General features: G+C 53.1%; 1 protein-coding gene and 1 long non-coding RNA gene across 5 annotated transcripts; both read left to right on the top strand.

Moving 5' to 3' along the window:
- Window positions 1-11,814: 11,814 nt before the first annotated feature.
- LOC147236987 (uncharacterized) lies at window positions 11,815-13,519 on the top strand. The gene is made up of 3 exons (XR_015107761.1): window positions 11,815-11,939; window positions 12,854-12,903; window positions 13,199-13,519. It is a non-coding gene; the product is annotated as an uncharacterized LOC147236987 (long non-coding RNA).
- Window positions 13,520-17,975: 4,456 nt separating this feature from the next.
- On the top strand, window positions 17,976-21,032 carry glrx2 (glutaredoxin 2). Of its 4 annotated transcripts, none has more exons than XM_086172348.1 (4): window positions 17,976-18,009; window positions 18,893-18,959; window positions 19,273-19,449; window positions 20,545-21,032. In XM_086172348.1, exons 2-4 carry the CDS (start codon window positions 18,894-18,896, stop codon window positions 20,710-20,712), a joined length of 411 nt encoding a protein of 136 aa, XP_086028474.1. In that variant the 5' UTR covers window positions 17,976-18,009; window position 18,893; the 3' UTR covers window positions 20,713-21,032. The 4 variants fall into 4 exon arrangements, with proteins under 4 accessions (XP_086028474.1, XP_086028390.1, XP_086028304.1 ...); XM_086172264.1 differs by having other exon boundaries at window positions 18,009-18,100; XM_086172178.1 differs by lacking the exon at window positions 17,976-18,009 and adding an exon at window positions 18,318-18,801.
- Window positions 21,033-21,484: the final 452 nt, after the last annotated feature.

The following is a 21,484-nucleotide window of genomic DNA, read 5'->3' as shown; positions in this document are numbered from 1 at the left end:
GAAGGTAATCTAATTAAACTAATGGAGAGCAGGTTCCTTCCCCGCAGACCGGCTGCCCACCGCCAGCACGCTCTAATCAACTATATGTTTGAGTGATTATGTGTAGGCAACTGTAAAATGGGTTGCGCTAATTCAATAGTGTACTTTCAGTGGCTAATCGCTAAGCCGGAGTGTATTAAGGTGTGTGTGTGGGGGGGGGTAAAGGTGATCCGGGAGAGGAAATATCGTGATGCTCATCTCAGATAAGGAGGGAATTATATCACAGCGGCGCCAGAGGGGGAGGGGGGGGGGGGATTTGTTGTTTTGCGCCCGTCTGCGAAACAGCTTTGGCCCTTCATGTCAACATCCGCCGGACGGGGGAAGCTCAAGGCGGCGTGATGTTTAAACGCTTTCCTGCGCCTCCGACATTTCGGAAGAAACGGCGCTTCTTATTTGGCGGGGACTCGAGGGGGCGGGGGGGCGCCGACGCAACCATCTGCACGGATACGTTAAACATGGACTGGTGGAGAAGAGGTCGGCGGGCAGATCGGGAGGGAGCGGAACTCGCTGTCCTGGTTTCTCAGAGCACATTTTCTCTCAATTTGACATTCTGAGAGTATCCGCCTTCTGCCGGGAACCGCAGGCCGCCCCGGGGGAGCGTCCAGGAACCCGTCCTGATCTGCTCCCGGGCGGAGGAGGAGCACCTCCGGAGACCAGGATGGACTCCAGACATTCTTACGGGTATTGAAGAAGAACTCCGGCAGCATCCAAGCCCCTCCGTACACAAACCCAAAAACCATTTAGATTTCTATCCACCTTTCGGTCCTGGATGAGCACCAAACCGTTTCACGGGTTTTGTCTCGGCGTCCGAGCGAGGCCTGGGAGAGCCTTCAGGTGGAGGAGAACCCACCTGCTGCGCCCAACACCTGGTTTCCGTCCACCGAGGGATGGATTTTACGGTACGCTTGTTATTTGCGGGCCACCGCTCAATTCCAGCTCCGTGGAAACGCTTCTGAAGAGGCGGGAGCTTCAGCTGAAGACCAGAGGGGACCCGGCTTTCAAAAAGTAAAACAACCCGACAGGAGGGGATCCCAGTGGGGAAGACCAGGGACACCCCAGAGGGACTACATCTCCGGACCGGACCAGGAACACCTGGACACTAGAAGAGCTGGACCGCTTGGAGGGGAACCCAAGAGAACCCAACCCGGATCGGATGGATGGACGATGGAGGGACGAGTCCGACCTGATTCAAAAGAAAAAGACAGGCGACGTCAACAACCATGTAGCTTAGCATTGATGCTAGTCATCTTCCACTGGAAGAGCAGATGCAGCGCAGCGATGTTGAATCTCCAGAACAAACCATGGATGTCAGATGCATCGGTGCTTGAGTCGTCCAAATAAAAGCTTTCCTTCTCTTTTTGAATCCGTCTCTGCTCCGGGCGGCCGAGAAGAGTCCTTTTCTGCGCCGATGACTCCGCTTCCTGTCCGAGCGTGTCGGCTTCCTCTATCCGAGCCACGTTCACGCCTGGCGAGCATATCCTTCCTCACCTCTGTCCGGCCGCCTGCTCCACTTCTCATCTCCTCCTGCTTCTCCTGGATCCTAAGTGAGTGATAGCATGCTAGCATCCTGCTAGCAGTCAGTCCATCCGTCACCCGCCATTTTGGTCGCCCGGTCATTCGCACGCCGTTCACCCTTCCACGGCCTCAGGAGCTAATTTAGTTGTTTTTTTTTTTTGCTGGAACCGATCGATGGAGGCCAGGTGGGGCTTTTTGAGGACGACCCGGAGTCAGTGTGGCGTCACCGTGATTAGATCTTCTCCTGCTGAGTGATTGACCTCATCGTCTTCCCTGTGTGTGTGTGTGTGTGTGTGTGTGTCACATCTGTAGTCACATAATGCAGATAATTATGATTTATACAAGAATCAGTCCCTTGTCCTCGGGGCCAGAAGCTCCCTGGTTGGATTCTGACCGGCTTCCTTCTGCGGTGAGTTCACATCTTCTTCTCTCAATGCTCTGCAGTCGTCTGGGTCCAAAAACTGTACGTTGGTGAACGGGAGCCTAATTTGTCCGTTTGGATGAAAGAGCGAATGTTCGTATGATCGACAGCGACGCCGTGATTGACAGGTTAAGCCCCGCCCCCGGCTGGGACGGCCTCCTGCGACCGCAGGCGGGTTCACCATGAAGGAACGGATGAATCGGGGAACTGGAGAGCGGCAGAATCACCTGGTGTCTCTGCGGGTTTGCAGCCAAATCCCAGGACGCAGCCCAGGCATGGATGCAGACGGTGAAAAAGGGGGAGTGGCGCCGCTCGCCGTTTCCTGGAATATCCATGAAAACACCCTCCAGGAGGAGACGCGTCTCCAAACCTGTCGTTAATGAGGGGTCGAACCCACGTCCAATATTTCCTGCTCCGGCGTGGCCTCTCCTGCCGCTAATGTGCTGCTAATTAGCAGCAACAGCATTCATTAACACCTAATTAGCAGGAGACGGTGATCGGAGCGCTTGAATGGCGTGAATGAGAGGGTGAGCGTTGGTGTGTCTTTGGTTGAGGCCCCGCGGAGGGCCCGCGGGGGACCCCGGCTCTCGCCCAATCACAGCTGGGATAGGCCGCGCCCCCCCCCAGCCATGGACCAATCAGCGTTGGCCCTGGAGACTTTCACTCCAGCCCGGTTCATTTAGCATTAGCGTGGCTGGCTAACGTGAACAAACAGACATAGAGCGCCCTTTGAACGGGGGGTGTTTAACTCCAGGATGGGGGGGGGGGTGATGGGGTGATGGGGTGATGGGGCAGGAGGGTGGGGGGTGGGGGGGTGGGGGGGGCTCCGAGACAGATGGCAGCTTCCAGCGCCGCATTCAAGGACTCGCCAGCCACCGGCCGCCGGCTATTTATAAATGTAATTTGACAGCGACACTCCGCACGGCGGGGACGACTACGGGACAACCAACCTGACAGAGACCCCGCACACACACACACCTCTGTGTGCACGCATGTGTGTGTGTGTGTGTGTGTGTGTGAGAGAGAGAGAGAGAGAGAGAGAGAGAGCGAGAGAGGAAATACAGCCCTTGTTATGTAATGGATCACCTGAGAACATGAGTTTCCACTGACTTTATGATACGCAGTATAACCTTTGCAGCGTGTGTGTGCGTGTGTGTGTGTGTGTGTGTGTGAGAGACTTTATGATACACAATGTGAAGTGGTGGCTGGTGCTGTTAGAGCAGGGCATCCCTACAATCAGAAGAATTAGGGGTTCAACCCCCAGCTCTCCCTGCCCGAGTGCCCTTGAGCAAAGACACTGGACACCAGACGCTAGCTCCATAGATAGATAGATAGATAGATAGATAGATAGATAGATAGATAGATAGATAGATAGATAGATAGATAGATAGAGCGCAGACAGAACCGCCTCCTTCCCTCCGCCGTGGGAGAGCGAGACCGCCGGCGAGCAGAGGGAACATCCACCCGCCGGCAGCGGCGCCCGCCGTGATTGACAGGTGACCTGCTGTTGCCGTCGCTGCCGCTCGATGTTTCACAGCACAGATGGTGACGCTTTAAAAAAAGAAACATGGCTGTCGTGATGCTACGGCACACACACACACACACACACACACACGCACTCTGAGGTCAAGATCGATGGGAACAGTCAACTGTGGGGGAAAAAAATAACGTCTTGGAAGCAGATCAGAGCGGCGGCGCGTCCAGGTGTCAGTCATCGCCGCCTTCACCGACTGCCTGAGCGATCGGCGCCCGTCGACTGTTTTAAAAGTCCAACTCCCTCCGAGAGGCGGGGTCGTGGCCAGGCTAACCCCTGTTAGCACGTTAGCCCACCGCTCGGTCCCTCCTGATTGGACGATTCAGAACCAGGACCTGCCGGCGGGCTTCGCTCAACGTGGATGACCAAGAAGTGGCGATTGCACGTCCGTCGTCCCGCCCCCTCCTCCTCATCTGCAAGGGGGCTGAGAGCCAATCATAGGCCGGGGACACACTCGAAGAGGGGTACCCCAAAAAGTACCCCCCCCAAAAAAAAGAAAAGGTAGCGTTTGTTCCCCGCTGTCCCAACGGTCCTCGAACGTCTCACTGAGCTACACACGAAAAGTAAGTTGCTTAGAGAAGTCATTGGCCTAGATTTAACACACACACACACACACACACACACACACACACACAGATGTATCTACAGTATATATATATATGCACTGTATATATGTGAGTGTGTGTGTGTGTGTGTGTGTGTGTGTGTGTGATGCAAATTCACAGGCAGCCAGTTTGAATCCCCTGGGGATGTAATTTGGAAATAGATAATAAATCTTTTAAAAAAATAAGAAATAAGAATAACCCCCCCCCCCCCCCCCCCCCCGGCCTGCTGAGGAGATGAAGGCCGGCCTTTTTCTCTTTAATGATTTCTCAACTCATCCAGCTTGTTTTTTTATTTTTTATCGCACTCCGGAAAGGTTCATGCGGTTTCATCAGCAAAGCTCCTCCTTGATGAAGCTGCTCTGCGTGGAACGATGGAAATCTCATCTATCCACTCATCCGTTCATCCGTTCATCCGTTCATTCGCTATCCTGCAATGGGGGATGCAAAGGGGGCGGAGCCTATCCCCGCCGCCATCGGCCAGGAATCGGGGTTCACCCCGCCGGCCCGCGAACGGACACGTGCAACCATTCGCTCCTTCATCCGTCCGTAGAAGCGCTCGAAGAAGACGCGAGTCTTGTGAAGGCGTCGCCTCCCCCGCGGCGAAAAATCTTGTTTACGTGCGACTTGTTCCCGCTCCGCCCCCTCCAGCCCCCACGCGCCATTACCTTGATTCCAGCTTTTTATTCTAATGAAACTGCGGATGCTGGAAGTCAGTGCACAGCATCAATCACTTCAATTAGGCAAGAGGGAGCTTGGTGTTCATCCTTTATGTCTGCAAGTGTGTGTGTGTGTGTGTGTGTGTGTGTGATGGCAGTGGGGGTTGGCGTTGAGATTTTTTACAAAAAAGTAAACTCCTTCACATCTCCCCGTCCTATTTCTGCGTCTGTGTCGCCGTTCCATCCCCTCCTCCCGCCGCCACCGATGCTAACATTTGAGCCGCTAAACGCATCCGTCTCCTCGCCGTCGCCGGAAATTCTCCCCGCAATTTTTCTGGCGCCTCGGGCCCGGGGACGGCCCCCGCCAGCCGGAGCGTCCCTGCAGACGCCATTGTGAGATTGTCAAAGCCGTCCGCCGTCCTGGAACAGGCCTGTCACAATCGCTTCTCTCAGGTATAAATATGCGCCGCCGCCGCCGCCGCCGCTCCCGGCCTCCCATCCGGACGCCGCACACAAGGTCTGGTGAAGGTCTTACGGGTACTGTAGAGTTTGTGGATAAACTGTAACAGGAGGGAGGATTAGGACTCTGTGTGTGTGTGTGTGTGTGTGTGTGTGTGTGTGTGTGCACATGCGCTGTGTTAAAAGAGATGTGGCCAAGTTGATGTCAGCATTAGCGCTTAATCTGACAGCGATTGGCAGCTCGGCTCGCCGGCTCGCCAAATAACCGGCGCCTTTGAAACAAACAAGGTTTGCAGGTGACGTGTGTCTCCTAGCACTTCCTGTACCTCCTTTACTTCCTGTACGTCGTGTTCCTGCAGTGTTTACAAGTCCAAAGTCCAATGGCAAAGAAAACCACGGATGTTTCATCCCGTTCACGACGCATCCGCCGTTCCCGTCCGGCGCTCGGACGCTAAAGATAAGCGGCGCTCGGATGCAGACGTTTGTGACGAAGCTCTTCCGGAGAATCGGACCGGCCTGGACCGTCGAACCCCCAGGAGGTTCATCGGGGACCCCGAACCTTCTGGACACGTGGACGAGATGCTGAGCGGTTGCATGTCTATATGTGGGTGGGACCCGGTGGTCAGATGAGCAGGTGTTTTGGGGCTCAGCTGTCCTTTGGGGGCGCGGGGGGGGGGGGCTGTTCTAAGGATAGAGCTCCGGCGGGGGGTTTCATGTTCTCACACCCATTTTTAGCCGGTTGTGGGAACTGTCGGACAAACGGAGCCTCGACAACAACAACATAAATTGGTTATCCGTTACTGGATAAATATATATTAATTCTATATAGCGGCGGGCTTGGAGGCCTTTTTTTTGGGCAAACATTCTGTTTCAGAAAATATTAAACAGAAAAAAAGGTTTAGCACTGAGGTGCTACTGCATTGCCCCTTGCGAATGCTAACGCTAACAAACAGTGAGGTTCTCCCTGATTCTGCCGGTGGAGTCTCAGGTGTCCAGAGACTCCGGCGAAACAGGAAGCGCCTCGCAACTCCGCTGCCACGATGACGGCGTAATCCAATGAAAAAAAGAAAAAAATCTTATTAAAGATTGCGGCGGCGATTAGCATGTTAGCAGTAAGGAGGCGGCTTGACCTCCGTCCTCGTCACACGGGAACAACCAAGAGATGACGCTAGAAAACCGAGGGCGGACGATCACCTGTTTTTACCTGTTGTTGGAACCCGGCGAGGAACGACGCCGAACAGAGTGACGGCTCGGTGCGCGGCCGTCTCCAGCCCACGAATCCACCATCCCTCTGCAAAGGAATGAGTGAGAAAGACCTCCGTCCACCATCTTCTGGAGCCGAAGGTCAGGGTGAAGGTCGACCATGTTTGTGTGTTCTGTCCCTTCAAGGAGAGGGAAGGGAGCGAACCGTGGGCTTCCGACCGACCAGCGGCAGAATCGATTGTTTCCGCAGAAAGTGAACCCCGGGCGCCGGGTCCCCTCATCTGCCCCGGGCCATTTACACGACTGGCTTGTGGGCGGAGCCTGTGAGGACGCCGCCAACACGGTACGAACGGCCAGGAGGAACTTCTGTCCGGGAGCAACTCCGGGCCCAACCGTCGCTCCTTCTCTCCTTTGTTCATTTATTCATTTGTTTGTTCCTTCGTTTATCTATTCGTTCTTTCGTTTGTTCATTCATGTGTTTTTCCTCCGTTTGTTCTTTCCTTCTTTTGTTTGTTCCTTATTTATGTGTTTGATCTTCCCTTCATTCATTCACTCGTTTATCTTTTCATTTGTTCATGCGTTCATTCGTTTGTTTGTTTTTATCATTTGTTCTATTGCTTGTCTTTCATCCATTCTTTCATCTGTTATTTGTTCACTAGCTCGTTTGTTTGTTACTTCTCTGAATCCTTCATTTGTCTATTTCCTGAATTCACTCCTTCATTTCTCCAACACCAGCGACACCATTTCTTCTCTTTCTTTCTCTTCCCTCATCCTGCCATCATTTCAACAATGTTTCAATGAAGAGTGAACCCACACACACACACACACACACACACACACAGTTTGTGTGGGAAAACAACCTTGACAGTGCCCCCCCCATCTTACCCCCCCATCCCGTCTCCCCCCCGCTCGCCCAGCGGCAGGTGAGCGCTCCTCAAGTCGACAGCTGTCAAAGCCACTCGGAAGGCGCCGGCGTCTGCGGGGGGGCTGCTGAGACGCAGGTACAGTCAGCTCACGGGACACACACACACACACACACACACACACACACACACACACGCTAGCACATCCATCTGCAGAGGGGTTTCATCACCATGGTAACCAGTGAGTGATCCCTGGAGTTATGCGGCGGGGGGTATTAATGGCAGTGAATAGACGGTGTGTTTGTGTGAATAAAACCAGCTGATGTAGAAGAGACAGTGTGTGTGTGTGTGTGTGTGTGTGGGGGGGGTGCAACACCGCTAAGGTCAGCCGCCTCTTCCAGAAGGTTCTGGAGAGCCGTGGTCGACGAGGGGGCGGGGCCAGAGACCGAGGGGGCGGGGCCGTGTCTTTGCGACGTCGGCCACTTGGAAGAGACGTGTGGATCCCGGCTGTCAATCAAGGGTCCACGTGTTCCTCAGATGGTCCTCAGATGGTCCTCAGATGGTCCTCAGATGTTCCTCAGCGTCTCCGCGCCGCACGTGAAACGACGCCGCCGGCGCCACAGAGCGCAGGAAGGAGCTGATGAAGAGGAAGCGTGTGTTCTTCATCCAAGATAGATCTTCCTTCAGGTCTAACGGGTGCGTGGTGAGACCTCTCCTGACAGCGGCCGCACCAGATAAAGAGTTGGCGCTGCGAGGTCGAGGAAACTCCCCCGTGGATGGAGAGGCGCAGGGTTTCTTGAGGAAGATAAGGTGGAGGTGTGAGGCGGAGAGGCTGCAGGCGATGTTTTCTTATCTCCAGGGTCCAGGACGCCAGCAGATAACCTCCCCTCGCTCGCGCCCTCGGGACCAGTCCTGCGTTTCTATCAAAACAATCCAGATAAGCTGAAGATCCGGAGCCTCCTCTGACGGAGACGTGCGAGGTGACCCGCGTTCATTCGTTCATTCTCTGATCCGCTGGCGGGGGCGGAGCCTATCCCAGCCGGGCCGGACCTTCTCGTTCCCAGGCCTGGACCGCTCTTCTTTCTTCTCCTCTTCCTGTGGGCTTTTCCCTTCCAGGACCTTCTGGGATCTTCTCCATCTGACCCGGTTTTCTGGACCTCCGGCTCTGCCTCCTGTCTTCTGGTCGTTGTCAGTGTTTGTAGATCATCTCACCACTGTCTCCTCCACCTTTCCTTTCCTTCTGGTCTTCTGATGCTCTTCCATATCCTAGTAGATACTAACCCAACCATTCCTCTGGTAATCATGTGTCCATGTGTCTTTATGGATTCTATTTGGGATGAAAACACAGTAAAGCACTAGCAGAAGTATTCAGGTCCCTTGAAGAACACCTCGCAGCTTCCAGCATCCCTGACACTTGGAATCTGCTGTGGTGTTCCTGTCTCTTCTGTGGCATCGTTTTATATCTTTGATGTATTTTTTAAATAATCATCATGGGCCGTAAGAAAGCAAGTTTACAATCACCACGATTTTACATTATTCATATCTTTTTCAGGGTATTTCTAGATAAATATCCTTGTTTTGGGAGTTTTGCTGGGGTTGGAATGAATTTGTTTTCTGTAAATTTAAATGTGGAAAATATATTTAAGTTAGCAAAAAAATCCTAGTGCGATAGGGTCAACAGTCCAGAGCGTAGGAAGGAGAGAGTGGAGAGGAGGTAGAGGAATTAGTTCAAGCAGGTCGGAATGGGTGGAGGAAAGTGTCAGGGGTACGAAGAGATGGAAGAACATCAGCCAGAAGGAAAGGAAAGCTGGAGGAGACACTGGTGAGAAGATCTACGAACACTGCCAACGACCAGAAGACAGGAGGCAGAGATGAAGATGCTGAGGTTCTCTTTGGGAGCGACCAGGATGGAGAGGATCAGGAATGAGTCCATCATGGTAGATGTTCTGGAGAGAAGGTCAGAGAAGGTTGGGTCCTGGACAGAGGAGGGAGAGGGAAGATATTGGAGGTCTGGAGGAAGACCACAGAGAAGATGGATGGATGTTGTGAGAGAGGATCTGAAGGTAGTTGGTGTGAGAGAGGAGGATCCAGAGAACAGGGTCAGATGGAGAAGGTGGAAGGTTCCCTGGAGGGAAGAAGCCAAAGGAAAAGAAGAAGATATGAAAAAAATCAACAAATGAACCCATTTTTGGAACCTATTCAGTTTGTGTCTTAAGGGACCTCCGGACCTCCGTGCTGGACCTCCGTGCTGGACCTCCGTGCTGGACCTCCGTGCTGGACCTCCGTGCTGGACCTCAGTAGCCGTGGATGTGGCGGTCGGTCACGCTCCCTGCCGCTGAGACGACGCAACTCCGCCCTCTTCAGGGGGGAAGCACAACTGCAAAGATACAAACGAAGGGGACCAATAATGAGTTAAACGTGAGCGTGTCTCAGTTTCAGAGCGCTAGCGGCGTCACGGTTAGCTCGCCGCCGCCGTGCGGCAGCAAGTCGCTCGGCCTGGAGTTCAAACCGCCACGTCTCAGGCGCTTCCACCGAGCTGCGGGAGTCCTCTGCTCAGGCAGCTGTGAAATCTCTCCTGACACACCCAGACTCCCAAACAACCGGTGTCCGCCTCCCCTATCACACACACACACACACACACACACACACGCAGTCAAAAGAATTGCAACCTGTCCTTTATAGACTTCCAAACACCAACTGTCTAATTCGTGCCCTCCTCTCTCCTCCTCCCATCTCCACCCGAGATGACCGAGAGGTGATCATTGCTGACAGCAGGCTGAAGAACACTTACGCCACACACACACACACACACACACACACACACACACACACACACACACACACACACACCGCCGTAGCCCTCTTTAAAAGCCAAACGAGGCACCGAGGAGAAGACAGGAGGTAGAGGTGAAGATGTGGCGGTTCCTCTGTGGGAGTGAGGAGGACGGAGAGGACCAGGAGGCCATCAGAGGGACGGAACATGCTAGATGTTCTGGAGGTCGAGTCACACTGAGATGGTTTGGACGTGGACAGAGGAGGGATGGAGAAGATCTGGGTAGAAGGATGCTGAGGTTGGAGGAGGTCTGGAGGAAGACCAGAGAGGTTTATGGATGGAGGGAAGGGGACAGGAAGTGAGTAAGAGAGGGTGAGAGGGAGGCAGGTGATTGGCTGTGGCGACCCCTGAAGGGAGCTAACCCACCAATCAGAGGTCACGGATTGTTTGGGTTGGGTTTTTGTGCGTCGCAATAAATCACAATCACCTGATAGAAGATTCAAAGGCATCACTTCCCCACCTCCACCTCCACCTCCACCTCCACCTCCACCTCCACCTCCACCTCCACCTCCACCTCCACCCCCACCTCCATCCCGAAGAAAAACAAAGCGTATGCATGATTGCGCCCCGACAGCCAATCGGCTCCCTGAGTCATGAGTGTAATCAACATCGGCGGCTGGATCTGCTGAGTCCCGCTGGTGAGCTGATGATTGTCCACTGTGTGTGTTTGTGTGTGTGTGTGTGTGTGTGTGTGTGTGTGTGTGTGTGTGTGTTTGGGGGGGTTAACAGTTGACTGGATGAGATTCATGACAGCCTCCTGCAGAACCTTGTGGACTGATTACATGTCCCAGGAAATGCATGTGGCAAATGGATATTAAATCAACACGGCTCATTGCTATGCCGGCGGGCGTTGAGTGCCGACCAAATGCATCTGCAGCTCACCTTTGGACGGCGCTGGAGGCGGAGGAGGGGGCTGAGTTAGGATGAGTTAGGCAGCCCCGCTTTCCACGCCCGTGATTAATAGTGATGGTCCCGTAAATTGTTCTGTCTGAGAAATATATATAGCCGCCGCGGCATCTGTTGTTTTTCAGCGAGAGTCTCCACGCACCTCCGAGGGGGAGGCAGTCAACAGGACGCGCTCTCTGAGGCCCAGCTAAGATTCATTCCTTCCTTCGTTGGCTTGTTATCTATAATGCTTCTCCTGTGTTCAGGGTCGCAGGGGGCTGGAGCCTGTCCAGCTGTCATCGGACCGGAGGCGGGTTCACTGTTCACCAATGTCAGGGCCTCCTATAGAGACCATTCACACCATAAACCATTCACACACCGGGGTTTGGACTGCGGGAGGAACCCGGAGAACCATGAGGAACCCCATCGCAGACACAGGGAGAACATGGAGACTCCACACAGAAAGCACTACCCACCTGAGAATCCTACCGAGAACCTTCTCGCTGTGAAGGGCGGGGTGAAACGCTGCACCTTGAACTAAGAGCTCAACAATTAAAATCCTGCAAAAGTGAATGTAACACAAAGCTGCCAATAAGACGCTGTCGCTGTGATAACGCCAAGGCATTACCTGTGCAGGTGTGAAGGGTTGGAAGATAGATTCTGATGAAAGTAAATAAAAAACAGGTGCTGACAGCGTAGAAATACTCCCATATTTATCTTGTCTTTTTCACTCAACCCTCCATTCAACAGCATTTATTCTTCCTATGATTTTAGAAGTCACTCCTCGGTGTGATACCATTTGTCGCCGCTAGGTGTCGCTGTCGCGCCGGCTCCTGCGGCCGCTGCTCCGGCCGCCAGCCCTCCGGACGAACCAATATGGCGCCGAAGCCGAAGGAACCGTTCGCTAGCCGCCGCTCCGCCGGCAGGTGAGGAGATGTGCGCCGGATTACACCGATCCGGGCGCTCTGGTGTCCGCGTCAAACGGCCATTTCGCATTTGAAATGGCCGGTAAGAAACTGGCCGTTTTTTTTTTTTTTTTTGTGGTCTTGTCCATGTCCGGTGTCAAGCTAGCCAGCTAGCTAGCTAGCTCGCGTCGAGGTCAATGCTAACTCCGGAGCTAGCTGAAAATGAGTCAGCTGTTTTGGCTCGTTTCTGTCATGTTGACCGTTAAACAGCGGCTTTTCTCCGTGGAAGTAGACTTAAATGTTCGTAGAGGAAGAAAATGGAAATAGGTCTCATAGATATTTGATTTGGTTGGTAACTTCATGTCGCATCAGTAATGCCAGCTAACCGTGACGCATAGCATCTGGATGTCAGGAGTTAAACAGCTCAGCTTCAGTACCAGGATGCCCTGTGTGTGTGTGTGCGTGTGTGTGTGTGTGTGTGTGTGTGTGTGTGTGTGTGTGTGTGTGTGTGTGTGAGTCACATACTAAACACATGTGTAACACATGTGTTTAGTGTGATAGATGTTGCAGAAGGTAAAAGCTTTTCCCCACAGGCTGTCAAACCCCTGAACTCCTCACACACAGCAGAAAAACCACTTTACTCCCTCTCCTTCATTTATATTACTTTGTAATTCGTTTCTTCGTTAGTACTCTTTGTGTACTTGAATTACCGGTGCTCAATAATGTACTTACCATTTGTACTATTCTTATATTACGTCTCTGTAAGCTGAAGGAAGTGTACAAAGTAAGAATTTCATTGCGTGGTCTGAATCAGCATTTCTTATCACGAGTATGACAATAATAACATTGAATCTTGAAAGCTCTGTCGTCAGAAGAAAAGTGTTTCCTTATTCTGGCGCATACGAATAAATAAATAAACCCTCTTTCCCCTCCAGGCTCCTGGGACTCTGCAGGGAGAGTGTCTGCAGGCCCGGCTCCCCCTCAGGTTGGTAACACAAGAACACCAACAGTTTGACTCCATAATAAACACTACAATACAAGGATAAATGCCAGTAAAACCTTTGTGTGTGTGTGTGTGTGTGTGTGTGTGTGTGTGTGTGTGTGCGCGCGTGTGTGTGTGTGTGTGCGTGCCAAGAACACAACATCTTGAGGAGAGATTCAACCTGTGAAGCAATGACCTTTACTCATAAAAAAATAAGAATGTGCAAACTTAACGCCAGTCGTCTCAAAAACAAAAACGCGCCGTGCCTTTGCTTTGAATACCACGTTTCCTCCCATAGCTCCGGCTGCAAGGTGACTTTGGCGGCGTGGCGGTGAACCCAAATCGATGTCTCAGCGTCAGCATGGAGAAAAGACGCCTCTCCAGCTCCGGTGAGACACGAGCAGGTCGCAGAATACCGTCCCTCTTTTCCCCAGCTGCAAGAAAAAAAGGCATTTCAGTGGCTCACTGCTCCAAACTCGGGATTAGCTTGTGCTAACGGGAACATTCTGCGATATTCGTTGCTTCCACGAATGCATCATCCTTAAAAGGACAGGACACGTGACACAGGACACCAGCTGCTCTGAACTCTGTATTGTTATAAACAAAAACAGATTTTCCTAGATTTGTAATTTCCTTGTACGAATATACGCAGGCCAAAAACATGGCTCCATGCTGGGGGGCGGGCTGGTGGTACTGTAACGCTTGTGTTCCTGTTTGTAATCTCTTCTGTTCAGGTGACTGTAAAAGGGAAAATGCCCAGCTGTTTTAGCTGCTTGTGTGAGTGTGTGTGTGTGTGTGTCTGTGTGTATCCTGGAATAAGGAACTGCAGGGTTTACGATGCCTAATGCACTTTACACTGTGTCCATTAAAAATGCACTACGCTGACATAGATCGTGAATAAATGTCAGATGCATGTTCTCCCTCATGCCTGCGTGGGTTCTCTCCAGGTTCTCCATCCTCCTGCCGCAGGCCAAAAATAGCCAGCAGGTTCACCGAAGACGGTAAACATTCGTGGGTGTGAATGAGAGGGTGAATGGTTGGATGTCTCCATAGGTGGCCCTGTGATTGACAGGTGAGCGGTTCAGATTATGAAAGTGGCTTATCACTCGGCGTCAGCTGGGATTGGCTCCCCGTTATCAGCTCCGTGCGACATTCCTGACAATCCCGTTCATATTGAACCAAAATAACAGCAAAATGAATCAAGTTAAAACAGCGCAGCGGGCTCCTGCAGAGCCGACATGGCGTCCGGACGCCGTCTGACGGCTCCCAAACACATAAATATCCAGTTCCAATGTGAAAAACGGCACTGACACGCACTTTATTTACCCCCGTGATAAGTGCTATGGATTTCAGTGTTAACTCATCGACAAAGTGACTGAAAATGAATTATCGCAAGCGCTGCCAAATGCCTGTTAAGCATAAACTCCACAGCACTCGATCAAGTGATGGCCGAGAGCTACGCTCTGATCAATGGAGGCTACGAGTGAGATATTTCTTAAGTATCGGAGTCTCGGCCCAAAGCGGTCGTCTATGTCGGAGAAATACGCGAGCCTGTCGTTCGATACGTGTTTGGACAATGTAGTCATATTTTCACCCAGGCAAATGAAACAAGTCGTGTTTGAGGGTTTTAAAACCCCAGCCGTTACTCAGAATAAAAATGTTTCATCGAATGATTTTTAATTTAAGCGTGGGGTACCTCCGGGTTCTCCAGGCTCCTCCGACAGTCCTAAAACATGCAGGAGGTTCTTGGGAGACGTGTGAATGAAAGGGTGAATGGCTGTATGTCTGTGTGAGGATTAGGGAGAATATGTAGATCATGTAGAGATACAAAATTCACTCTGTCAGCCACGTGTCACATAGACACACAACCATTCAATCACACCTCTGGAACCTCCCGCCTGTGTTTGGACTGTGGATGGAGCCTGGAGGAACCCCTCGCAGATGTTGGGGAGAAGAGGCAGACTCCACACAGAAAGGCCCCCTGTGGGAATCCAGCCAGCGACCTTCTGGCAAAGACCAGCTGTGCGTGCACAAGTTCTCCGAGCAGATGTTCTGCAAGACAGGGAGGGAACCGGGTTCAGCGCCCAGAAGGCGAGAACAGTTCTCGCAGCTTCATTTAGCAGAAGGTGTCTCACCTCCGGTCCACTCTCCTCTATCTGGTCTAACAGCTGACGCCGGTGAATGTATTTTTGGCGTCAGTGTGATGGACAGGTTTCCACTTCGGCAGCAGGTTCTCGTCCCCGTGTTCCTCAGAAACCCCCCAGGACGCCGTGCGGGGACACAAACGGGGGGCATGAAAAAAACTGCTAATATCCCGGACGGGCCTGGATCACAAATAGATGCAGAAACCAGAGAGACGCTGTGTCAGCAGGTCCCCCCTTCCTCCTGACCCTCCTCCACTTGCTTCTCCTGTTCCTGATCCTCCTGCTCCATCTTCTCCCACCTTCCTCCTGCTCCACGTGCCGCCTCTGGTTTGTCACAGCGACGCAGGGCAAGCCTGGAGTCAATGTGTCAGCGTGATGTAGATCACGTTAATGGCCGCCCAAAGACACCCTGCCACCGGGAACGACCCCGAGTCTTATTCCCTGAAGAATGTCGGAGTTCTAAGTCGGAATTAGAGGCCGAGCCCCGATTGGTCGGCTCCGAGCCGCAGCGCGGGTTGGGGGGGCTGGTGACACCACAGGACCGGACACCCCAGTTTTTTTGAATGCGGGGTGTTTTCATGGAATGAAGTTTGGTGGGTTTTCATCATCGGGACGTTCTTCCTCTGAGAAACCGGAGTGGTTGATTTCAAACCTCGTGATGTTCAGTCAGTCATCCATGCATTTTCTCTACTGCTTACAAGAGCGAGGGTTAATATCTGCTCACTGCAGCAAGGAGACCGTGTCCACTTGGAGAATATCGGGGGGGCTCGACTTGTGCCGCCATCACTCAGAATACGGTCAAGCACTTAGCAAAGCCATAACCACCAGCTATCTGAACCCAAACACACTCGCTGCCGGTATCTGCAACAGGATGTGGACTTTGCTCATTTCAAACCCCCCCTTCTCAAAGCACTTAACCGATGTTCTGGCGTCCTGGCGGCCTCTCACCGTGAGCTGCCGCTGCACTCACCCCGGCCCCCCCGCCCGCGGTGCCAAGGGTTCATGATTCCTGCTTGAAATAATCCCGTATTGATCTGCCGTGTCGCTGTCGTCCTGGGGGAAAACCTCCCTGACGCCTCGAAGCTCCGCCCGGCGCGAAGCAATCAGGGGTGGTTTTGGTGTCCGCTCACACGGGCGCCTCCTCAGGCTCTTGACTTCCGGAGTCTGCGCCTGGACGAGGCCCGGGCCGAGGCAAAAAGAAACCATAAATCTGCTCGACGGCGTGAATCCACTCCTGACATGATGCATCTCCACCCTGGGCTTCAAAAAAAGAAAATGTTATTTGAGGAACAGCGCTCCCGTGCTGCCTCATCACAAACCTTAAGATTTGTGATTGATTCCCCGACTCCCGTGTCTGGCACCGCGCGCTAAATGGGAAATATTAATTCTGAACGAATGCATTTCCCTCCTGCCTTTTGAAGAGGGAGGAGCGCTGGAGCCCCTCCGAGGGGGCGAAGGGGGGGGGGGAGGACGGGTGATTCGTTCCAGCTTTGATTCCCCTCCAGACACCGTGTGTGTGTGTGTGTGTGTGTGTGTTTTCTCATCTCCTGTCTCGGCTCGGTCTCACCAGCCAGGTTTCCGGCCTTCAATTTCAGTTTTTGGGAAACTGAATGCCCGCTAATGGAAAAAGAGATTTCTTGTGCACTTTCCTGCTCACAGCAGGAGGGTTGGGGGGACCAGGGGGTCCGGGGGATGGGGGGGGGGGGGGGGCAGAGGGTCCGGACCCCTGCCCAGACCCCTTCCCATGAGGGACCCTGTACAAATCAACGCTGGGGTTTGAACTGTGTTAATTAGCATCGGTTAGCTTTCAGAGCTTTGGATTCCAGTGTGTCACCTGGTTATCATCTTGTGTCCAAAGATGGCAGCAGAAACCAGGAACACACACACACACACACACACACACACACACAGTCTGCTCAACTCTTGATTCAAACTTAATGAGGTTGCAGACCCCCCCCCCCCCAAAAAAAAGCTTGTTTTTGCGCGGCGCTAGCTAGCCTTGTATCATTCCAATTACCGAGGGCTGCTAATGAGTCCAACGCTCCGCTGGGCAAATCACTTTTAAATGTCAGAGGCGAACCTCCTGATGCCGGGGCTGAAATGAGAGTGCATGAGAGAGTGGCAGAAGATACATTTGGACAGAACAGGTCCAAGAAGTGTCCAGCTCCGGTTTGGTTCCAGGAAGTAGCCTCCTCCAGGGGAGCTTTTAGCTTAGCATTCCCACAGGCAGAGGAACCACGGTATGGTGATGTGCACCTTCAGCTCCACGCTCAAAAGCGTTGAAGGAAAAGAAGAGGAAGAGGACGTGGACGCCACGGAGGTGGAAGCTGGAATAATAACCACGGACTATGGTCCAGCAGGACATTAGATTCTGGACCTCTCGGTCGCTCTTTTTCTCACTGCTTCTGCCCATTTTGTCCAAAGAGAACATCTGACCGGTCACTGTGATGGGTTTTAAATGGTGCTCTGCAAGAAGATGCCAGACAATCAGCTAAAACATCCCTGAAGTTTTTAGCAGCAGTATTTTCTTCTGTCTCCTGTGGACGCCAGCATCAGCGGCGGAGGTGTTCCTCCTCTGCAGCCCAGCTGACCCGACACTTCAGGCTTCATCATATAAGACCATCCATAAACCTCTCCGGTCTTCATCTAAACCTCAGCGTCCTTCCACCCAGATCTTCTCCCTCCCTCCGTCCATCTCCAGATCATCTCCCATGTTCTGTCCTCAGGTGAACCCCAAAGGACAGGAAGCAGCGCCGCCTGGCACAGCCGAGGGTTGACGGTTGGATTCCCGGCGCCATCTGATAAAGTCTCATCCGCTTGTCTCCTTGCTTGCGGGACTGTGCGTGAAGGCGTGAGCGTGATCCATCGGCGAGGGCGTTGCGTCACGTGGACCCCGCGGGGCCACGCCCCTCGTGACGTCGCCGGCGTCACGTTCAAAGGGACCGCGGCCACTTCCGGTGTTCACGTAAGTGAGGCCCGGCGCCGTTTTCCCGGTTGTTCGCCATGCTTTCTCGGACCGGAAGTCTCGTCCGGGCGGCTCGGAGCGGCTCCCGCAGGTCAATCCCGCCGGGCTCCGCTGAACGCGCCGCGGCTTCCGCGGGTTCGCCGTGCGGCGTCTAGATTTGGCGAAGACGAGACGTCATCGAATCCCCCCCCCCCCCCCCTCCCCGCCGACGACGTCACGCCGTGCAAAAGTGAACCCACGTTCACGCCGGAAGAGTCCGTCTCACGTCACGCCGCGTTCCCCGCAGGAAGCCCACACCGGTTCGTGATTCCCGCCGACGTCCGACCGGGGAGTCCGCCGCGTCTCTGCGGCTCTTCGAGCGCGGTCGCGGCGGCCGCGAAAGTAAAACGCCGCCAGACGCAGATAAACACCGGCACGGGCTGGGACCGGAAGCCGAACGGTAACCAAGACGCCGGTGTTCCTCCGGAACCGCCATCCGGTCCCGGCGGGTTCTCCTCCGTCCCTGCGGCGGGCGATTTCCTAACTCGGGTGTATTTTCAATGGAGTCTGGCGCGCCTCCCTCCAGACCGACCTCCTCGTCGGAGACACGTTACCGGCTAATCCCGGATTAACCGGCTATTTAACCGGGCCGCGGTCGGACCTGCGGCGAACGGGTTTCCGGTGACCTCCAGGAGCCGCGGCCATGGACGTTTGTGTCCTAGTGCGCGGAGCGGCGGTGGTGCTGGTGCTGGTGCTGGCGCTGGCCCTCGGCCTCCACCTGGCCTTCCCCTGCACCTTCTTCATGTCTCTCAGGTCACCGAGCTCCACCCTGCCTGCCGGCGTGGTCCTCAGCACCAGGAGCCAGCAGGTCTCACCTCTGCCCCTGTCCCTCTGTCTCCTGCAGGATGGGGAATCTAACGTCCAGCACGGCCGGAGGTCTGAGCAGCTCCGCCTGCGCCAGCTACGTCCACGTGAGTACGCGCCCGGTCGTCCTGACGCCCGCGAACATGGTTCTCGCATGTCTTTGGTGACCTTGTGAGCGGCCCGAGGTGACCCCGGGTGGAGGAGAAGCTGTAGGTCATGAGCGAACGGAAGCGTCTCGCGTGAAAAGCCGTCAGGCTCACGTTTGGTTATTTTCCGAGCTGAGCCAGTGAAAAGCCTGATTATCAATACGCCAAAGGGTGAGAGCCGTGGTGTCGTGTTTGTGTCCTCCGAGGCGCTTCGGAGGTCATCGTGTTTTCCGGAAGCAGACGGTTGACGCGTCCTCCTGCCTGTCCTTCACAGGAGGTGGTGTCCCAGAATTGCGTGGTGATATTTTCCAAGACCACCTGCCCGTACTGCAAGATGGCTAAAAACGTCTTCAAGGAAATCGGCGCCACGTACAAAGTGATCGAGCTGGACGAGCACGGCGACGGGAGGAGGCTGCAGGAGGCCTTGGCCCAGATGACCGGGGCCAGAACCGTAAGAACGCCTTTCCTTTCGGGCAAAGCGGAGCCCGTCTCCATGGTGTTCATCTCTGGGCACCTTCACGCCAACAGCTGCCTCCGTTTGGTCACGCTCATGACAGCAACAACAACGGTGATGTAACCGTGAATTCCCACGGAATTGAACGGCGACCATCTTTAAGCTGATGGTTCGTTCCGCTTAAACCGGGCAAGACCATGTTTCACGTTCATAATGAGGGTCCGAGGGCCAGGCTGGAGGTCTGGAGGGGGACCAGGGAGGAGGTGTATGGATGCAGTTGGTGGAGGCAGGTGATTGGCTGCCGGGTTAGATGGAGGCAGGTGATTGGCTGCCGGGTTTGATGGAGGCAGGTGACTGGCCCTTGAAGGGAGCATAGCCCAAACAACAAGATTATTAATGATAAAACGTGATCAGATATAAATCGGTGCAATCAATGACAGTTTTTTATTTTATTTATATACATTTCTCCTTTTCAATAACAAGGATTTCCATATTTCCAACATGGTAGTAGTTGTTTTGTGCTGTTTGGACATTGAGCGCTTGTCAATGTGAGGACCATCTCATCAGGGTGTGTGTGTTTGCGTGTGTGTGCGTGCCTGGAGTATCAGCAGTATTCGTGGACATCAATGAACTCCATCATTTGACAAGAAGCTTCAGGCTGGCCAATCGATCGATGTTTACCGATGACTGGAGATGCTCAAACCAAACAGAGTGCAGCAGTCAAGAAATGGAAATTAGAAAGAGTCGAATCGCAGTTGTGTTATATTTACTAATACAAGCAGACAGAGTTGCTTATATACTAGTTACGGGATAAGGAAAGTGTATTAATGCTAGTCAAGAATCACAAGGTAAAAGCAGAGGAGTTCCTGATGAGACCAGTCAGCAGATGAAAGCAGTTTTAAAGAGTTTAAGATGCTCGTGGGGCAACTCGGTGCTGTGGCTGTGTGACAAGATGTGGCTGCAGTCAGCAACTTCCTGGGCGTTCAACTCTTGCCTCTGGACATGATTAAACCCCCACCCTGTCCTGACGCTGCAAATCGGTAACTGTGTGTGCGTGCGTGCGTGTGTGTGTGTGTGTGTGTGTGTCTCCAGGTTCCAAGAGTCTTCATCAACGGGAACTGCATTGGCGGTGGCTCTGACACCAAGCAGCTCCATCAGGAGGGCAAACTATTACCCCTGATCCAACAGTGCGCCCCCTGCTGTGCCCCGGAGGGGTCGGGGGAGTCGGCGCCTGGCGACCGGTCCGAATCCACCCAATGACCGTCCACTCTCCTGGTTCTGCTCGACTCCCGACTCCGTCGGACGTCTGCTCCAGCTCACACCTCACACAGCGCCTTGGCACAGCGATATTTATTTATCAGATGGACTGTTGATGTTGACTTACATCCATGTAAATCCAGGGATGTACAGTATTATTATTATCGTCATTGTTATTATTAATAAAGCTGTCATTTTAAAGAAAGCTTGTGAATGGTTGCACCGCTGAAATGCACGATTTGTTTCCATTCATCCTGCATCCAGTTTATCTCATGGTTGAACTCACGTTGTTTTTTTAATAATAAACACATTTAATAGCAAAATATGTAACGTTTCATCCTGATTTTGCACGGAAATGTTTTGTTTTTCTACTCACTCTTTGTATGTTTGCTTCCTCTTAATCCCAGTGTGCCTTAGAAAACTTTATCCGCTGCATGTTTGCGTGGCTGCTCTGTAGCGGCGGCCCGGTTTTATCGAGATAGAGTTGTTTTTTGCAAGTAAGATGATGGAAAGTGCGTCCCTGCAGCTGCAGAGGCCCCGTGGAATAAACACCGTGGACCGTCTACTCACTGCCTGTTTCACGTCTTCACTTCATTTAGTAACCGGGCTACCTCAGCGAGGCGGGTACAGACCCCTCACCGCGTTTGAATTCTAACAATTCAGCTCCATTCTGAAAAACAGTTCGTCTTATTTCTAGGTTAAATTACATGCGTTTATGTATTTTAAAAGTAGAAAACAACTGGATGATAGTTGGCTTGTATTTCAATGACTGCGA

Source organism: Fistularia commersonii, chromosome 1, assembly GCF_037954325.1.
Source record: "Fistularia commersonii isolate RoL2024-O1a breed Wild chromosome 1, RoL_Fcom_v1.0, whole genome shotgun sequence".
Taxonomy (NCBI): domain Eukaryota; kingdom Metazoa; phylum Chordata; class Actinopteri; order Syngnathiformes; family Fistulariidae; genus Fistularia; species Fistularia commersonii.
The sequence above is the reverse complement of the archived record's forward strand: the minus strand, read 5'-3'. Positions and strand labels throughout refer to the sequence as shown.

What these genes read in the sequence shown, in the direction of transcription:
- glrx2 (XM_086172178.1), top strand. Translation starts at nt 18,692, where the DNA reads ATGGACGTTTGTGTCCTAGTGCGCGGAGCGGCGGTGGTGCTGGTGCTG. An exon ending in ACCTTCTTCATGTCTCTCAG is followed by an intron (nt 18,802 to 18,892) that starts GTCACCGAGCTC and finishes TGTCTCCTGCAG; the next exon opens with GATGGGGAATCTAACGTCCA. An exon ending in CCTGCGCCAGCTACGTCCAC is followed by an intron (nt 18,960 to 19,272) that starts GTGAGTACGCGC and finishes TGTCCTTCACAG; the next exon opens with GAGGTGGTGTCCCAGAATTG.